Source organism: Oncorhynchus kisutch, linkage group LG29 (genome assembly GCF_002021735.2).
Source record: "Oncorhynchus kisutch isolate 150728-3 linkage group LG29, Okis_V2, whole genome shotgun sequence".
Taxonomy (NCBI): Eukaryota; Metazoa; Chordata; class Actinopteri; order Salmoniformes; family Salmonidae; genus Oncorhynchus; species Oncorhynchus kisutch.
Genome location: NC_034202.2, coordinates 1,376,926 through 1,396,598, shown reverse-complemented (window position 1 = coordinate 1,396,598; position 19,673 = coordinate 1,376,926). Strand labels below are relative to the sequence as shown.

Below are 19,673 nucleotides of genomic sequence, written 5' to 3'. Positions count from 1 at the left end.
AACATCACAAGTATAGATATTGGACAACAGAAGTGGACCGTGACCCGGTTTCAGACCCTGAAATAGATATTTGAACCAGGTCTGTAGCCTCCGAGTGCCACGTGCACTCTGCTATCTGGTAGGTGAATTTCTGCTGCTCCTGGTGGTCTTTGGGAATGCGGAGGTCCTCCAGGCTCCTGGCAAGGCTGAGCTGCTGGCCCTCGGGTCTCATCCAAGCAGCTGAACATGTCCCCTAGCAGGTTGATGTCCGCAAACTTCTCCGTCGCCGGGCTGGGTGGGGCCGTGTAGGAGGGGCCACTGCTGGGTTCCTCTGCAAATTCTGCCTCCTTCAGGGAGTGGTAAGGCTGCGGCCTGTTGGAAATATTGTTCCGTCAGTTACATGCATGTGTGCACAACATAATTAATATTGTCACATACAGTACAATAAACTGTTGACAGGACGCTCTAGCAATTACATTATTATAGTCCCAGCACAGAGATACAATCAACTTAAATTCTGTATCTACACTTGCATGACAGAGGCCTGCTTTTTTTTAAAGCTACATTATAAGCTACTATTGCAGCAGATAAAACCATTTGCTTGCAAAGGGGTGAAAAAAACATTTGAGAGATGGACCTCCAATCATTATGCCGACAGCAGAAAGAGATGTCTTTAGCCAATTGGAAATCAATCAAAGAGAAAAGGAAGAGGAAGAGGAAGGAAGAGTGGCAGATCAGCCACATCATGCTTCCCACTGGGCCGAGATAAGTCAATTAACGAAGTACTATAATGAAGCAAATGCATTATCATTGGTAGGAGTGCAGCGTACAGGGGTGACCATTCAAACGGGACGGAGAAGAAAAAGCTTTCAGGGAAGCCAGTGATGGAGTCGCCTTCATGCTGCAGCTCGTCGCCTGAGGAGTCCTCGGACAGAAAGACTGTGTAGTGACGTGTGGGATGGACACAACTGGGGGAGGTAGATAAGTAGAGAGAGAGAGAGAGAGAGATAGAGAGAGAGAGAGAGAGAGAGAGAGAATGACAGAGATAGAAAAGGAAGTAGAGGAAGAGAGATCCCATATCACACACAGATCAGAGAGAGAGAAGAGGGGGAGAAGGAAAGGCAGACAGACCGAAAGAAAGTTGTAGCTGGATCATTTCCAGATGATTTTGTCTGATATTTGATCTTTAAAAAATCCTCTTTGTTCATTCATGTATGTACAACTGATAGATATGGAATAGAACAGTATACTGATCAAACAATTACTTTGTTTTTCAATGAGGTGAGAGAAAGGGAGAGATGATTGAATAAGTGGAAAGGAGAGATGGTTTCAGAAAGGCCACGCTCAGTCTTAGTTGGTGACATATTTTTCTTCATTGATAAATACTGAACAATACAACAACTTACTTTCAGTCTGCAGCTCTACTTATTAGACCACAAGAGGGCATCAAACATCTGTAGATTTAGCAACCCGAGGGCTCCATTTTAACAGACCTAACGCAATGGCACATCTTAGCGCTGGCATTAGCGCTATAGATCCGGGGGTGTGTCCGAAATAGGGCTGGGATTTGATGACTAAATAAATTGTAAGCGTGACGAGGGCTTGACCATTCACTGTCCAATCAACGTGTACTTCTGTATTTATTAAATTAAATCAAACTTTATTAGTCACATGCGCCGAATACAACGTGTAGACCTTACAGTGAAATGCTCACTTACAAACCCTTAACCAACAGTGCAGTTCAAGAAGAGGATATTTACCAAATAAACTGAAGTAAAAAGAATATAAAAAGTAACACAATAACATAACAATAAAGAGACTATATACAGGGGGCACCGGTACTGAGAAAGTGTGTGGGGGTACATGCTAGTTGAGGTAATTTGTACATGTAGGTAGGGGTGAAGTGACTATGCAAAGATAACAAACAGCGAGTAGCAGCAGTGTACAAAACAAATGGAGGGGGGGTCAATGTAATATTCCGGTGGCCATTTTATTTATTGTTCAGCAGTCTTATGGCTTGAGGGGAAAACTGTTAAAGAGCCTTTTGGCCCTAGATTTGGCTCTCCGGTACCACTTGCCGTGCAGTAGCAGAGAAAACTGTCTATGACTTGGGTGACTGGAGTCTCTGGTAATGTTATGGGCTTTCCTCTGGATTGCAGGAAGCTTGGCCCCCATGATTTACTGGGCAGTACGCACTACCCTCTGTAGCGCCTTACGGTCAGATGCCGAGCAATTGCCATACCAGGCGGTGATGCCACCGGTCAGGATGCTCTCAATGGTGCAGCTGTAGAATATTTTGAGGATCTGGGGGCACATGCCAAATCTTTTCAGTCTCCTTAGGGGGGAAAGGTTGTCGTGCCCTCTTCACGACTGTCTTACTATGTTTGGACCATGATAGATCGTTGGTGATGTGGACACCAAGGAACTTGAAACTCTCGACCCACTCTACAGCTGCATTGATGTTAATGGGGCCTGTCTGGCCCGCCTTTTCCTGTAGTCCACAATCAGCTCCTTTGTCTTGCTCACACTGAAGGAGAGGTTGTTGTCCTGGCACCACACTGCCAGTTCTTTGACCTCCTCCCTTTAGGCTGTCTCATCGTTGTCGGTGATCAGGCCTACCACTGTTGTGTCGTCAGCAAACTTAACGATGGCGTTGGAGTCGTGTTTGGCCACACAGTCGTTGTTGAACAGGGAGTACAGGAGGGGACTAAGTACACACTCCTGAGGGGCCCCAGTGTTGAGGACCAGCGTGGCAGATGTGTTGTTGCCTACACTTACCACCTGGGAGCAGTCTGTCAGAAAGTCCAGGATCCAGTTGCAGAGGGAGGTGATTAGCCCCAGGGTCCTTAGCTTAGTCATGAGCTTTGTGGGCACTATGGTTTTGAGCTGTAGTAATGAACAGCATTCTCAGATACAGTGGGAGAACAATTATTTGATACACTGCTGATTTTGCAGGTTTTCCTACTTACAAAGCATGTAGAGGTCTGTAATTCTTATCATTGGTACACTTCAACTGTGAGAGACGGAATCTAAAACAAAAATCAAGAAATTCACATGGTATGATTTTTTAAGTATTGAATTTGCATTTTATTGCATGACAAATATTTGATACATTAGAAAAGCAGAACTTAATATTTGGTAGAGAAACCTTTGTTTGCAATTACAGAGATCATATGTACATCATTTCAAATGGGGGTACGAACAAAGGATTTGATTCGGGAAAGTCATTTCCCTGGTCGTAATGCTGGTAGTGCTGGTGAGTTACCGCCACTCTGATATCCATAAGTTCTTCCCAGCTGTAAGTAATAACACAAAACATTTTCTGGGCTAATAATGTAAGAAAGAACACAAAAAAGCTAAATACTGCTAGTTTCCTAAGAGCTAGAAGCACGGCAGTCCTCTCTGTCAGTGCCATGTTATGTACACACCGCTGACCAGCAAACATCTTCAACTAGGAATCACTACAAAATCTCTTGTATGATCTCTTATATGCAAATCAACCTATTGTGTGCAAGTCAATATTAGGAAGGTGTTTCTAATGTTTGGTATACTCTGTATGTTAACCTCTCTGGGATCGTTTGGGAAGCTAGCGTCCCACCTCGCCAACAGCCAGTGAAATTGCAGGGCGCCAAATTCAAAACAACAGAAATCTCATAATTAAAATTCCTCAACCATACAAGTATTTTACACCAGTTTAAAGATACACTTCTCGTTAATCCAACCACAGTGTCCGATTTCAAAAAGGCTTTTCGGGCGAAAGCCACATCAAATAACAGAAATACTCATCATAAACTTTGATGAAAGATACATGTTTTACATAGAATTAAAGATAAACTTGTTCTTAATGCAACCACTGTGTCAGATTTCAAAAACGCTTTACGGCAAATGCACAATATTCAATCATCTGAGAACAGCCTTCAGCCACAAAAGCAAGCCATACAGTTACCCGCCAAATTGTGGAGTCAACAGAAGTCATAAATAGCATTATAAATCTTCCCTTACCTTTGCTGATCTTTGTCGGAATGCACTCCCAGAACTCCCACAAGAAATTGTTCGATTACGTCCATGTTTATGTCCAAATACCATTTTGTTTGCGCGTTTAGTTCAGTATTTCAAAGGCACAATGTGCGAGCGCAAAATCCAGACGAAAAGTCAAAAGAGTTCCATTACAGTTTGTAGAAACATGTCAAATGATGTTAACAATGAATCCTTGGGGTCTTTTTATAATAAATCTTCAATAATATTCCAACCGGGCAATAGCGTATTCATTACAGAGGAAAAAGAAGGAACGGCAGGCCCGCGTGACCGCACAGTAAACAACTGATTGGCCTCAGCCTAGTCCACTTGTTGAAACAGCTCTTATTCGTCACCCTTCCACAATAGAATCCTCAAACAACTTTCTAAAGATTGTTGACATCTGCTGGAATCCTTGGGAAGTGCAATCTGGCCCCATAGACACAGCATATTGGATAGGCATATTGGATAGGCAATCACTTAAATTAAACTACAAACCTCAGATTTCCCACTTCCTGGTTGGATTTGTCTCAGGTTTTCACCTGCCATATGAGTTCTGTTATACTCAGACATCATTCAAACAGTTTTAGAAACTTCAGAGTGTTTTCTATCCAATACTACTAATAATATGCATATATTAGCATCTGGTACAGAGTAGCAGGCAGTTTACTCTGGGCACATTATTCATCCAAGTTACTCAATACTGCCCTCTGTCACCAAGAAGTTAATGTGGGCTATGTTTAGCGCTTTTCTGGGATGCTTGATTGTTTTTATTGCTTTTCTGGGATGCTTGATTGTTTTTATTGCTTTACTGGGATGCTTGATTGTTTTTATTGCTTTACTGGGATGCTTGATTGTTTTTATTGCTTTACTGGGATGCTTGATTGTTTTTATTGCTTTACTGGGATGCTTGATTGTTTTTATTGCTTTACTGGGATGCTTGATTGTTTTTATTGCTTTACTGGGATGCTTGATTGTTTTTATTGCTTTACTGGGATGCTTGATTGTTTTTATTGCTTTACTGGGATGCTTGATTGTTTTTATTGCTTTACTGGGATGCTTGATTGTTTTTATTGCTTTACTGGGATGCTTGATTGTTTACTGGAGGCTTATGGCTTATTATTTATATTATATGTAGACATGATGTTTATGTTTGAGCTGATAGTGGAGGGTGAACTGCACACAGTGGGCTTCATACTAGTGCAAACCGCCTCAGTGTAGGATTGAAAGAGGCATTCAGGAGAGTTAGAGGAACATCAATTCTGTTATTTACAACAAGCCTACACTCCTGGGACAATGTTCGCTGAACAAAAATATGAACATAACATGTAAAGTGTAGGTCCAATGTTTCATGCTCTGAAATAAAAGATCAGAGAAATATTCCATATGCACAAAAAGCTTTATTTCTCTCAAATTGTGTGCCAATTTGTTTACATCCCTGTAAACAAATGGATTATCTTGGCAGACAGGTGTGGCATATCAAGAATCTGATTAAACAGCATGATCATTACACAAGTGAAACTTGTGCATGGGGACAATAAAAGGCCAGTACAATGTGCAGTTTTGTCACACAAAACAATGCCACAGATGTCTCAAGTTGAGGGAGCGTGCAATTGGCATGCTGACTGCAGGAATGTCCACCAGAGCTGTTTCCAGATAATCTTATGTTAATTTCTCTACCTTAAGCCGCCTCCAATGTTGTTTTAGAGAATTTAGCAGTACGTACAACCAGCCTCATAACTGCAGACCACATGTATGGCATCGTGTGGGCAAGAGGTTTGCTGATGTCAATGTTGTGAACAGAGTGACCCATGGTGGCAGTGGGGTTATGGTATAAGTATAAGCTATGGACAACAAGCACAATTGCATTTTATCGATGGCAATTTGAAATGCGCAAAAATGTTTTGATGAGATCCTGAGGGACATTCTGAGGCCCATATTTGTTAAGGTATCTGTGACCAACAGATGCATGTCTGTATTCCCAGGGGTTTCCAGGGCTTGAGTCACTGATAAGTCATTGTTTCAAGGTGAAATGCGTAGACAGGGTCTAGGCACCAAGAGGATTTGGATGGACTCTGTCATTCCTGTAGAGCATCTTTCGCCAAAAGGTATCCAAGTTGTCTATGAAAGTTATGCCAAAAGAGTTACAGCAGTCTTTTAGCCAGATGTGTAATGCCAGTAGTCTGCTGAATCTTCTGCAGCCGTGGCCCAGTGATGGTACATGGCCTGAATTAATCGGTTGCTTTTTAGAGTCTTTCAGAGCTAGAATCAGTTAGTCGGCCCTGTTCCATTTTCCACAAGTGGGGAGAAGCACTAGTCAGTCAGTCACAGAGTGGTGACATGGCTGTGATACTCTTAGCATATCAGAACGAAGTCCAGCCTGAGGTGTAGAGAAGGAGAAGGTAGGCGGCCGTGGTTTCACCAGCAAATTGTGCAATGCCGAGATTTGTTTGCTTAGGGTAGACAGTTCGGTCCTATAGTCCTCCGCAAATCGGCAGTTGTTGCATTGAAAATCTGGTCGTCCAGTGTCCCGGAAAAGAGCATAGTAAACACAACTCCTACAACGCAGGAAGCACTCATCTCTTCCTCATGAGAAGAGGCAGTCCCAAATCAGGAAGATCCAAGCAGCTATCTTAGTTAGCTTGATGGCTACCAGCTTAGCTAGCAGCTCATAGCAAGCTAGCCAACTTTAGAGGCTTTGTCAAGCAGGCATCAAACTGTCAGTTTGCGGGACTTCTGGGACACGAAATAGTGGTCCTACCTGATAAAAGCTAAAGTCTTTACAGAATCCATGCAAAAACAAGTGCAGTATTTATACTCAAACTTAGTCAAAAACAACAAACCGAGTAGCCGAGTGTTTCTAGCATTCAGCTGCACACTCTGATGAGAAAGATATAGGCCTATCCACCGTTGATTTTGCAATATAGGACATAAACATTTGAATATGTTTGGAGCAGTGCGTCTTTGGTAATGGGAATTGATACAAGCAAAATGGAGTATGCAGGCCTATGTGAATTATGAATAACGATTATGAATAACACCAAAGCATGTCAGCAAAAGCCTCACGAGGAGACCATTTAGAAACATTTTATGGATAGGCTACATGGCTAATGCATGGCCAGGATAAGAAAGACACCCAACACAATGCTGTTGAACCAGCTTCAGTTATAGTAGGGTAAGTGTTGCCTACTGGGGGCTACATTTTTTTATCAGATAAAAAGGAAAACAAGCATTTGTTACAGGAAAATAACAAATGTTTTATAAATCCGATGGTCACTGGCATCATCTCATTTCTCATTCCATGATGGACATGTAGCCTACATGGAGGGGTTTTTACGCACATCCAAAGTATTAACAGGAGTTAAAATAATGTACAATACAGAGATAAAAAGGTGCTCTGCTCACTGTTTTGCTGATTCCAAATTTGATCTTTTAATAAAGATTTATTTCAAAGCGATCCCACGAGCTAAACCCATTAAAATCAGATCAACAAGTGTAGACTTTACAGTGAAATGCTTCCTTACAAGCCCTTAGCCAACAATGCTTTAAGAAGTTAAGAGGAAAAAAAGTGCTAAGTAAAAAATAGATAAGTAAAAAATTGTCTTGGCTACTTGGCAAATGCATTGGGCAGGACAAAAAACCAGCCTTCATTATGGAGAGGGGAGGCTATGCTTGGTTTTTAATCAAATGAAACTAAATCGGAAAAAACATTAGTTTCCCTTGTTCCATGTGCATATGGGCACTGTGCGTCATGGTTGGATAGACTGCCCTTTCGCTGTCAAAATTCATGCCATAAGCAACAGCGTTACCGCTACGACCTGCTTTTGGTTAGTCTTAAATCACCCTATTTGTGCTGAATGAAATGCTCTCTTTTGTGCTAGTTTTTAACCTTTTACACTCATGGGAATTGGCCTATATGGATAGGGCTAAATTTGAATGTTTCTTATAGATGAAACATGAAAAGCATATGCATAAGCATGGTAGCAATTGAAAGGGAACAGAAAATTATTCAAAGTTTACCTCTCCAAAGTGTATACAGTTCCTAAGTAATTTTAATGGACTTTTATGACTCCAGAGTCGCTCTGGATAAAACCCTGCATTCCCGCCATCACACAATTACTATTGTTGTAATCCAAAAACAGGTCAGGTGGGCATCATTTGAAAGCTTGTTCTATTGCCAACAAGTTATAAAATATGATCATGCAGTGTTAGGCAATTCAAAGAAACAGATCGTAATTTTGGTCTGCGTGGAAAGGAGTGCATTCAGGTGTGTGTTCCACTGCAAATGTTCTTCACAATAGACAAACATAAGCTCATTCTGTTCAGAACAAACCAGGGTATGACACCATGCCATCTTGTACCTGTACAGCAAACATAGTGATCATAATCGTTGACACTGTATAAGACATGAGTTTTATGATATGGAAATGTGAAGTTCACATTTGGATGGGTGTTTGGATTGCTAGCATGACATCAAAGTGGTATTTATTACAATCCTCAACATCTCATCTTAATTTAAAGCATTTCCCTCACTCAGACAACAAAACATAAGCAAAAGTTGCCTAATTAGCGGGAGGGATGGGGCAATTTCTTGTTCAGTGCAGTGCTCAAGTTCAGTACGTCTGTCATTCAAAACCCATACAGAGCCTGAGCTCTGAGGTAATTTATCAATGGCCAAATCTGCTTTTTTCATCCCGTATATGGGTACGAGTGTAAAGGGCTATGGACACACCTCAAATATTGCCACCTCTCCCACCTCAACGCAAGCGAGCTGATGATAAGACGGTAAAATGTCAACCCCGGTGCAAGGGGTGGAAAATGACAGAGCCCTAGTTTTTACATGATGAAATTGCCAACTAACATTTCACACTTGCGTGCCCTAGCACAAGTCAACAATAAATCCCAGAGTCTGAGTATGTAGAGTCTATGGGTCTTCAGAGACTGTGGTACTGGCTAACTCAGAATGGTTAGTTTCATGCTACGCTACTCCTCAGGAGACTGTGGTAATGGCTAACTCAGAATGGTTAGTTTCATGCTACGCTACTCCTCAGGAGACTGTGGTAATGGCTAACTCAGAATGGTTAGTTTCATGCTACGCTACTCCTCAGGAGACTGTGGTAATGGCTAACTCAGAATGGTTAGTTTCATGCTACGCTACTCCTCAGGAGACTGTGGTAATGGCTAACTCAGAATGGTTAGTTTCATGCTACGCTACTCTTCAGGAGACTGTGGTAATGGCTAACTCAGAATGGTTAGTTTCATGCTACGCTACTCCTCAGGAGACTGTGGTAATGGCTAACTCAAAGTAGTTTTCTTCATGCTACACAACCCCTCAGGAACGCTGATGAGTACCAACATAAATACTGGACTTCCAGGTATCATGGTGTCTATCTGTATATTTACAGTACCAGTCAAAAGTTTGGACAGACACACTCATTCAAGTGTTTTTCTTTATTTGTACTATTTTCTACATTGTAGAATAATAGTGAAGACATCAAAATTATGAAATAACACCTATGGAATCACAAAGTAACCAAAAAAAGAGTTACAAATAATTTTGCCTTGATGACAGCTTTGCACACTCTTGGCATTCTCTCATGTAGAATGCAGAATGCCATGGTATCCATGCTGGTTAAGTGTGCCTTGAATTCTAAATAAATCACAGACACTGTCACCAGCAAAGCACCCCCACACCATCACACCTCCTCCTGCATGCTTCACGATGGGAACTACACATGCGGATATTGTCTGTTCACCTACTCTGCGTCTCACAAAGACACGGCGGTAGGAACCAAAAATTGTAAATTTGGACTCCTCAGACCAAAGGGCCGATTTCCACCAGTCTAATGTCCGTAGTTTGTGTTTCTTGGCCCAAGCAAGTCTCTTATTATTGGGGGTTTCTTTGCAGCAATTCAACAATGAAGACAATGATTCATGCAGTGTGCTGCAATTTCTGAGGCTGGTAACTTTAATGAACTTATCCTCTGCAGCAGAAGAAACTCTGGGTCTTCCTTTCCTGTGGCGGTCCTCATGAGAGCCAGTTTCATCATAGCGCTTGATGGTTTTTGCGACTGCATTTGAAGAAACTTTCAAAGTTGTTGACATTTTCGGGATTGACTGAGCATCATTTCTTGAAGTAATGATAGACTGTCGTTTCTCCTTGCTTGTTTGAGCTGTTCTTCCCATAATATGGACTTGGTCTTTTACCAAATAGGGCTATCTTCTGTATACCAACCCTACCTTGTCACAACACCACTGATTGTCTCAAACACATTTTTAAGCCTACGGGGGCGCTATTTCATTTTGGATAAAAAGACGTTCCCGTTTTAAGCGCAATATATCGTCACAAAAAGATGCTCGACTATGCATGGAATTGGTAGCTTTGGAAAGAAGACACTCTGACGTTTCCAGAACTGCAAAGATTTTCACTGTGAGTGCCCCAGAACTCATGCTACAGGCGAAACCAAGATGTTTCTGCAACCAGGAAATGAACAGGATTTCTGAGGCACCGATTTGCATAATCTCCTTATATGGCTGTGAATGGGACAGGAATGAGCCTGCCCTTTCTATCGTTTCCCCAAGGGGTCTGGAGCATTGTGACGTATTTGCAGGCATATCATTGGAAGATTGACCATAAGAGACTACATTTTCCAAGTGTCCGCACGGTGTCCTGCGTGGAAATTGATGCGCAAAACTCAGGTGCTGGTATTTTTCCATGGAATTCAGAGACAAACCATGCTTCCACGAACGGCATATCAATGAAGAGATATGTGAAAAAACACCTTGGGGATTGATTCAAACAACGTTTGCCATGTTTCGGTCAATATTATGGAGTTAATTCGGAAAAAAGTTTGACGTTTTGGTGACTGAATTTTCGTTTCGGTAGCCAAATGTGTAGTAACAAAACGGAGCGATTTGTCCTACACAAAGAATCTTTCAGGAAAAACTGGACATCTGCTATGTAACTGAGAGTCTCCTCATTGAAACATCTGAAGTTCTTCAAAGGTAAATTATTTGATTTGATTACTTTGCTGGTTTTTGTGAAAATGTTATGTGCTAAATGCTACGCTAATGCTACGCTAAATGCTACGGCAGCCATTATCACTCTTACACAAATGATTGATTTGCTATGGTTCAAAAGCATATTTTGAAAATCTGAGATGACAGTGTTGTTAAGAAAAGGCTAAGCTTGAGAGCAGGCATATTTATTTAATTTCATTTGCGATTTTGAGAAATCGTTAACGTTGCGTTATGGTAATGAGCCTGAGGGTGTAGTCACGCTCCCGGATACGGGATCAGTAGTTCAGAGAGGAAGGAAAGAAATTCCACAAATGAACTTTCAACAAGGCACACCTTTTAATTGAAATGCATTCCAGATGTCTAACTCAAGAAGCTTGTTGAGAGAATGCCAAGAGTGTGCAAAGCTGTCATCAAGGCAAAGGGTGGCTACTTTGACAACCTAAAATATATTTTGATTTATTTAACACTGTTTTGGTTACTACATGATCCCATATGTGTTATTTCATAGTGTTGATGTCTTCACTATTATTCTACAATGTAGAAAATAGTAAAAACAAAGAAAAACCCTTGAATGAGTAGGTGTTTCCAAACTTTTGACTGGTACTGTATATATTTTAGATTACGGCAAGGATTTGAGCAAAAGCCTGCACACCCAGTATATATCCAGGAATGGAGTCGGGGAACCCTGTACTAATGCAAACTAAAACAGTGTGTTATAGTTGGTGAGCTCTAGTATAGGAGTTGGTGAGACTGTAGCTTAAGTTGAGCTCAGTGATGATGATGATTAGTGTTTTCAGTGTGTGTATTATGTAGCTAGGTGGTCTTACTGTTCAGGGCTGCTCTCCAGGCCCACGTTGCTGCGAGGTCTCTTGGCCACCAGTAGCCTGGATGGACGGGCCTGTGGGAATATCCAAAATAAATATCACAAAAAATATATATCAAACAACCTATTCTCATCCAGCCTGAGGCAAGTTACACAAACAGGCATAAAAACCTTGTGCACATATGTTAGTACATATGCACGTTCATATGCCAATTCACATGCATAAACATTGGCCCGTATGTCAATATCAGTTGAGAGACAGATAAAAAGTCCTTCACATACAGAATATAGTGATCTAACACCAAAGACATTCCACAAAAACGTAGTGAACCGTAAGCAGTAAAACTTTGATGGGGGAGGACGTGTCATGACAGCGCGACCCTACAGCTACCACCTGAGACCAGTTGGGGTCAGCGGAGTTCATGGGCTAGCTGCCTGTACCCAGGGGGGTCAAACTCAGGTAGGTAGAGGGAGAAGTAAAGGGGTAATTAAAGGGAGGTAGGTGGGTGTGTGGCCATCAGCTGGCCCTATTAAGAGTCTGGGGAACAATAGTGAGGAAGGGAGTGAGGAGAGGAAAAAGGGAGGACAGGAAGAGAGGGGTGTGAAAAGTGAAAGGCTTGCTTAATTAATCCTGAGCATGGGGAGTCATGGAGGGGAGTTGGTGTGTGTGTGTTCATATGTGTGTGTGTATATGTATTAGGGGGAGCTAGCTTGTTTGTCATTGCACCACGAATGATGTCCACTTTTCTTAATAAAGGTCCTTAGAACTAGGAGTGAACACTCCATTGTGGAGAGAATACACACCACCACAACTGATTGGTTAATATGATGTGCTTCACTGTGGAAGCTCTAAGACTTACATTTAGGTATTAAACAACATAATGTGTCTTTCTAATCAATACCTCATATCCCTCCTATATAGAAGTATGTATGGGCTCCTGAGTGGCGCAGTGGTCTAAGGCACTGCATCTCAGTGCTAGAGGTGTCACTACAGACCCTGTATCACAACCGGCTGTGATTGGGAGTCAACATAGGGCGGCGCATAATTGGGCCAGCGTCGTCCAGGTTCGGGTTTGGCCGGGGTAGGCAGTCAATGTAAATAAGAGACAATAACACATTTTTCTATACTGACTTGCCTAGTTAAATAAAGGTTAAAAAATATGTATTGATAGATAACATTCTGGTGCCTCAGACAGAAATATAAATATTCATTTTATTAGTTTTACATAACTTTGCACAAGTGACAAGTCATGCCCCCGAGTGAGGTCAGAGAGCGTCAGTCTGACGGAAACGCCCCTCTCGAACAAACTGCATAAATGATGGGTAACAAAGTTAACATACCAGACCAGGGAGACGTAGAGCTGCAGCTCACATTTAAAGTCGTTGGAACTCTGAATCTCAACACAAGGTAGAGACGATAAAGTCAACTCCGGGACAATCACTGGTACGGATGATTAGCTGTCTTCTTGCGACTAGCAATCCCGGATCCGGGAGCGTAATCATAGCCTCGAACGAATTAGCATAAAGCAGCCGACATAAATACCCCTAGAAACTTTTCCTATTCATGAAAATCGCAAATGAAATATATTCAAACACAAGCTTAGCCTTTTGTTAATCACAGTCATCTCAGATTTTCAAAATATGCGTTACAGCCAATGCTAGACAAACATTTATGTAAGTTTATCATGGCATAATGCTATGCTAGGCTCTGCTGGCAGCAGGCAACATTTTCACGAAAATAGAAAAAGTAACCAAATTAAATCATTTACCTTTGAAGAACTTCAGATGTTTTCACTCAGGAGACTCCCAGTTAGATAGCAAATGTTCCTTTTTTCCAAAAATATTATTTTTGTAGGCGAAATAGCTCCCGTTTGTTCATCATGCTTGGCTGAGAAATCGACCGGAAAATGCTACCACTACAACGCCAAACTCTTTTCCAAATTAGCTCCATAATATCAACAGAAACACGGCAAACGTTGTTTAGGATCCATCCTCAAGGTGTTTTTAACATATATATTCGATAATATATCCGTCGAGGCAATTGGTTTCTCATAAGAAGCGATTGGAAAAATGACTACCTCAGTATTTTACGCAAGATTTTCTGTGGGAGCCACCATGTGACCACTTGCTAAATATGGTCCCTTACGGCTATTCTTTAACGGAAATGCGTAAAAAGACGTCACAGTGCTGTAGACACCTTGGGGAATACGTGGAAAACTTAAGCTCATTCGTAGCTCATTCACAGCCATATAAGAAAATGTTTCTATGGGATTGAGGTCAGGGCTTTGTGATGGCCACTCCAATACCTTGACCTTGTTGTCCTTAACTTCTCTAGGGTAGGGGGCAGCATTTGGAATTTTGGATGAAAAGCATGACCAAATTAAACTGCCTTCTACTCAGGCCCAGAAGATAGGATATTCATAAAATTAGTAGATCTGGATAGAAAACACTCTAAAGTTTCCTAAACTGTTAAAATAATATCTGTGAGTATAGCAGAACTGATTTGGCAGGCAAAAACCTGAAAAATATGATTTTTTTTGTTGTTGTAGTTTTCTATTCAATGCCATTACAGTATCCACTGAATTAGGACTCAATTTGCAGTTCCACTAGATGTCAACAGTCTTTAGAAATTGTTTCAGGAGTAAGAGGGAGTAAGAGCAGTCTGAATGAGTGCACCCTGCCGTGTCACAGAGTTTTTTCATGCGCGCGACCGAGAGAGTGCCTTTCTTGTTTACCTTTCATATTGACAACGTTATTGTCCGGTTGAAATATTATTGATTATTTAGGCTAAAAACAATCTGAGGATTGAATATAAACATTGTTTGATTCTATGAACTTTACGGATACAATTTTGATTTTATTGTCTGCCTGTTGTGACTGCGTTTGAGCCTGTGGATTACTTTTTATTGAATAAATGAACGTCTTTTGAGTGCAACCATATGAAGATCATCAAAGGTAAGTGATTAATTTAATCTCTATTTCTGACTCATCTACTTGGTTGGTTACTGTTTTTAATGATTTGTCTGCTGTGTTCTCAAATAATTGTAAGGTATGCTTTCGCCGTAAAGCATTTTGAAATCTGACACAGTGGTTGGATTCACATGAAGTTCATCTTTAAACCTATGTAAAATAGTTGTACCTTGTACCTGTACTAGAGAGGTTAATGAGAGAACGGTTTGTCATAGAGTAAACTCTATCAACTCAGTGGCCCCGCCCATGTGAACAGACAGTGGTTGTAAACTATATATATAACACGGCCCTCTCTTCCAATCCTATATAAGCCCCTTGATGAAAATGTAACTTTCTGTTCCGAGGACGTTAGGGCGACGGTCCTACGTTAAAAGGGCTCAGATAATAACCTGTTCCAAGGACGTGCGGACTGGCAGTCCCCACGTTGGAATGACAAACACCACCTATAGAACTAAGCCAACATCAGCAAGGACCTAACGAAATTGGCATTGAATGTCAATGTGAAGGTGACGACCTACACACAGGAAGGATGAATTTTGACTATACCAGCCAGATTATAGCATGAGCATATAGCATGGCAACTTGGTATGAAGTTTGAACTCTTATTCACTAAAGAAGTGATACCTCCTAGCCGTCGCATTAGCGCAGCAACTGTGGATGTGGGCTAGGAGAGAATGGACAGAGTATGTGTTCTACCACAAGATGACTGTACTACCAAGTATCCATTCTACCATCAGACATTCTTCAAAGGACAACCCGGCCTCCCGTCTACGACCAACCGATCGAAGCGCAGCTCAGAGTGAATATTTATTGCATTTTCCTTTTCCAAATGGGCGGTAATTTAGAATGCATAAGATACTGTATTTACGATAGCATAGCATCTCCCTTTGTTCCTCAGTCTTCCTGCTCTTTCACTCAAATCCCCCCTTTTCTTTGTGTAACCAGCCGCTATATCGGCTCCGTTCACCAGGTCCATCAATGTATGATTCATTCTGTGTAGATGTCATTCTGTGTGATTAGTTAGATATTTAGTAAATCAATAATTAAACCAAATTTTGTATTGCTGATTCAACTTGTTAGCCAGGGTTCGTGAAGAATTTATAACTTTTAGAGGAGACTAAATAAAGTGACAAATAAATATTGACGGCTATTGAGGTAAAATATTTCTAGGTTAAGAGTTTATTCTGAAGATAACAGGTCTATAAACATTATTTCATGGTGCCCTGACTTTCTAGTTCATTATTTACCTGATTAGCTTAATCAGGTAATATTAATTACAGAAAAATTATTTTATAGAATAGCATGTCATATCACTTAAGCCAGCATAGCCAAAGACATGACAAATGCATGTCACAAGGATCTGTACACAATTCTTGAAGGTGAAAATGTCTCAATCTTCCATGGACTGCAACCTCACCAGACATATCATCCATTGAGCATGTTTGGGATGCTCTGGATCGATGTGTACGACAGCGTGTCCCAGTTCCCACCAAAATCCAGCAACTTTGCACAGCCATTGAAGAGGAGTGGGACCATATTCCACAGGCCACAATCAACTCTATGAAACTGATCAACTCTATGCAAAGGAGATGTGTCACGCAGCATGAGGCTTTTGGGGGTCACACCAGATATTGACTGGTCTTTTTTAAGGTATCTGTGACCAACAGATGCATATCTGTATTCCCAGTCATGTGAAATAGATCATTACACAGGTGAATGTTTAATAATATATAATATAATAATAACTAATTTCCTCATATGAACTGTAATTCAGTAAAATCCTTGAAATTGTTACATGTTGCGTTTCTATTTTTGTTCAGTATAGTTGAACATGTTTTTTGGGGAGATAGATATCACAAAAATAATTGTCAAGTGAGGTTGGAGGAACTTTTTGTTAAAATATTTTACTTCCTCTTTCAAAATCTCCTTTGGTGAGAAAAGGATTTCTCCATAGTTTGTAAAACTATATATTTGGTTGCGTTTCTATATTGAATGTTTAGGAAAACCTTTGCTCTTATCCATCCAATTTTTAGGTATGAAAACCCATTCTTTCATAAATAAGTTCCTCAAACTTGTTTTGAGTGAAGATTATTCAGTGCATCTGTAGGACATTCCTCAACTCCACTGGCATGTAATATTACATTTTCTATTTCTGGTCTATTCTCTGTAGATCTCTGTAGACCAATACTTGTAATTGAATGGCCTCTAAACGCACATTAAAAGGCATCACATACGATAAGTGGGTCCGCTGAACATGTATTGTGTCAGAACAAGTCTTACGAATTCCATCGTTTTTGTTTATAAAATAGTGTCAGTCAATAAACCCTGGTTAAATGTCCAATATCCCCGTCCAGCAGCTATGAGGTTAAATAACTGTTAAAATAAGCTGTGTGGCAGTGGTTGGTGGACACGACAAACCCACCATACGCAGTAACGCGCATGCGTACGTGCACACACAGGTATAAACATACGTGGACAGCCATCCACACACTCAAAGGAGGTAATACACACACAGGTATAAACATAAGTGGACACCCATCCACACATTCAAAGAAGGTAATACACACACAGGTATAAACATAAGTGGACACCCATCCACACACTCAAAGGAGGTAATACACACACAGTCAAACAGAAGAAAGTTTCAGGATAATGAGTGTGCGTGGATTAGTCCCGCCAGTCAATGTAATGTGATCCTGGTCATCCTGTATGTCTGAGAGAACAGTCTGAAAGATGGGACATATCCACAGCGCATAGTCAGACCTACCTTGACAGTGAATAGCCACTGGTGGTAGTTGTTGTCGCTGCCTGTGGAGTTAACACAGAGGTGAGGTCACAGGGGTGAAAGGCACAGGCAGCTCACAGGCAGCTCACAGGCAGCTCACAGGCAGCTCACAGGCAGCTCACAGGCAGCTCACAGGCAGCTCACAGGCAGCTCACAGGCAGCTCACAGGCAGCTCTAAAGCTTTAATAGTACTTTATGTTTTGGAGGTCGACTGTATAGTATTACGCTCTCTTCACTCCAGCTTAGGGTTGATAGACACAAATTAGTGGAGTGGTGTAACTGAGAAGCAATCCTATTATTATTACTTTTAGAAATGTCCATGTGATTTCATACTAGATAAACTGAACAAAGACATGTGCAAGGCAGAAATGAAAAGCAGGAACAAAGGAAGGAAAGGAACAATGACAGATAAGAGCGGAGTGGAGACAAAGCGTGTGAAACAACATGACAAGGAATGAGTGCAACAGAAGAGATAGAATGATAGAGATGGAATGACAATGACAGAGTGATAGTGACAGTGAGAGAATGATAGAGATGGAATGACAATGACAGAGTGATAGTGACAGTGAGGGAATGATAGAGATGGAATGACAATGATAGAGATGGAATGACAATGACAGAGTGATAGTGACAGTGAGGGAATGATAGAGATGGAATGACAATGACAGAGTGATAGTGACAGTGAGGGAATGATAGAGATGGAATGACAATGACAGAGTGATAGTGACAGTGAGGGAATGATAGAGATGGAATGACAATGACAGAGTGATAGTGACAGTGAGGGAATGATAGAGATGGAATGACAATGACAGAGTGATAATGACAGTGAGGGAATGATAGAGATGGAATGACAATGACAGAGTGATAATGACAGTGAGGGAATGATAGAGATGGAATGACAATGACAAAGTGATAGTGACAGTGAGGGAATGATAGAGATGGAATGACAATGACAGAGTGATAGTGATAGTGAGGGCATGATAGAGATGGAATGACAATGACAGAGTGATAGTGACAGTGAGGGAATGATAGAGATGGAATGACAATGACAGAGTGATAGTGACACAGTGTGAATGATAGAGATGGAATGATTGAACAGACAGCACAGTAGCATAAGGGGGACATCACATCCTCAGAGTCCTCAGAAACTCATCCCCCCCTTCTTTCCCTCCCTCCCGTCCCTCTCGGGCCACCTGTCCAAAGTGCGCTGTGATGGGCTCCCGTTCATCCCAGGTGCGGACACTGTCCTTTCTGCAGGTGGAGGGGGGCGACCCGGTCGTATTGTCTTCCTCCCCGGTACCCGCTCCTGTGCCACCTGTGTCTGCTGTCGAGGAGTAGCCATTCTCTGCCAGCTCCTGGAGAGGGGAAAAAGAAGACGGAGGAGGTTGGCATGGCCAGAGGGGGTAGTGGTGGTGATGGTCTCTGTGGAGGGAAAGGGGGAGGTCAAGGGAGGAGGCCCTACAGGGCTATAGTGGAGGGGGGGTCAGTGCCAGGGGGGCATAGGTGAGGGGTATGGGGTAAGTGGATGGCCAAAGGAGGGTGAAAATAGAACAAATAAAGTGCCAAAAAAGGATTTAAGGAACAGAATAGGGCCAGATATGGAAAAAGAGTTTGAGTGAGTGAGCGAGCGAGCGTGAAAAGAGAGTGAATGAGTGCACTGGAGTGAGCATTAAAAGGAGAAAAAAAAGAGTGAGAGATTTGAGGAGTAAAAAGGGTCAGGTTGAGAGGTCAACAGAGGGTTAGTTTGAAAGGTGAACACACAGTGGAGGGAAGAGTGAGTGACAGCCTGGTGTGGGAGAGGAAAAACCATCAGTGAGTGACTAATTCCTCCTATTGACGCAGCGTGTGTTTGCATGCGTGTCTGCTTGTGCATGTGTGTGTGTGACAGTTGTGTTCTGTAAAGTTATTATTCAGCCTGCAATTTGGGCAAAATAAAAATTTCAATTTTATTTAGATCAAATTTAACACACAACGTACCTTTTGTTTTAGCCGACTCTTGACTTCCTTTATCCCCATCCTGGCATGACTCTTGACTTCCTTTATCCCCATCCTGGCATGACTCTTGACTTCCTTTATCCTCAT

General features: G+C 41.6%; 1 protein-coding gene across 1 annotated transcript in view; it reads right to left on the bottom strand.

The window, feature by feature from the left end:
* Window positions 1-19,673, bottom strand: part of LOC109876225 (DENN domain-containing protein 1A) — a 23,822-nt gene extending 4,149 nt beyond the window's left edge. The window contains exons 1-6 of the mRNA XM_031808712.1: window positions 19,569-19,673; window positions 18,892-18,946; window positions 18,785-18,808; window positions 17,574-17,614; window positions 11,841-11,911; window positions 57-351 (exon numbers count right to left, since the gene is read on the bottom strand). Coding sequence (XP_031664572.1) covers window positions 57-351; window positions 11,841-11,911; window positions 17,574-17,614; window positions 18,785-18,808; window positions 18,892-18,946; window positions 19,569-19,673 — 591 coding nt within the window. The remainder of the gene's footprint in view (window positions 1-56; window positions 352-11,840; window positions 11,912-17,573; window positions 17,615-18,784; window positions 18,809-18,891; window positions 18,947-19,568) is intronic.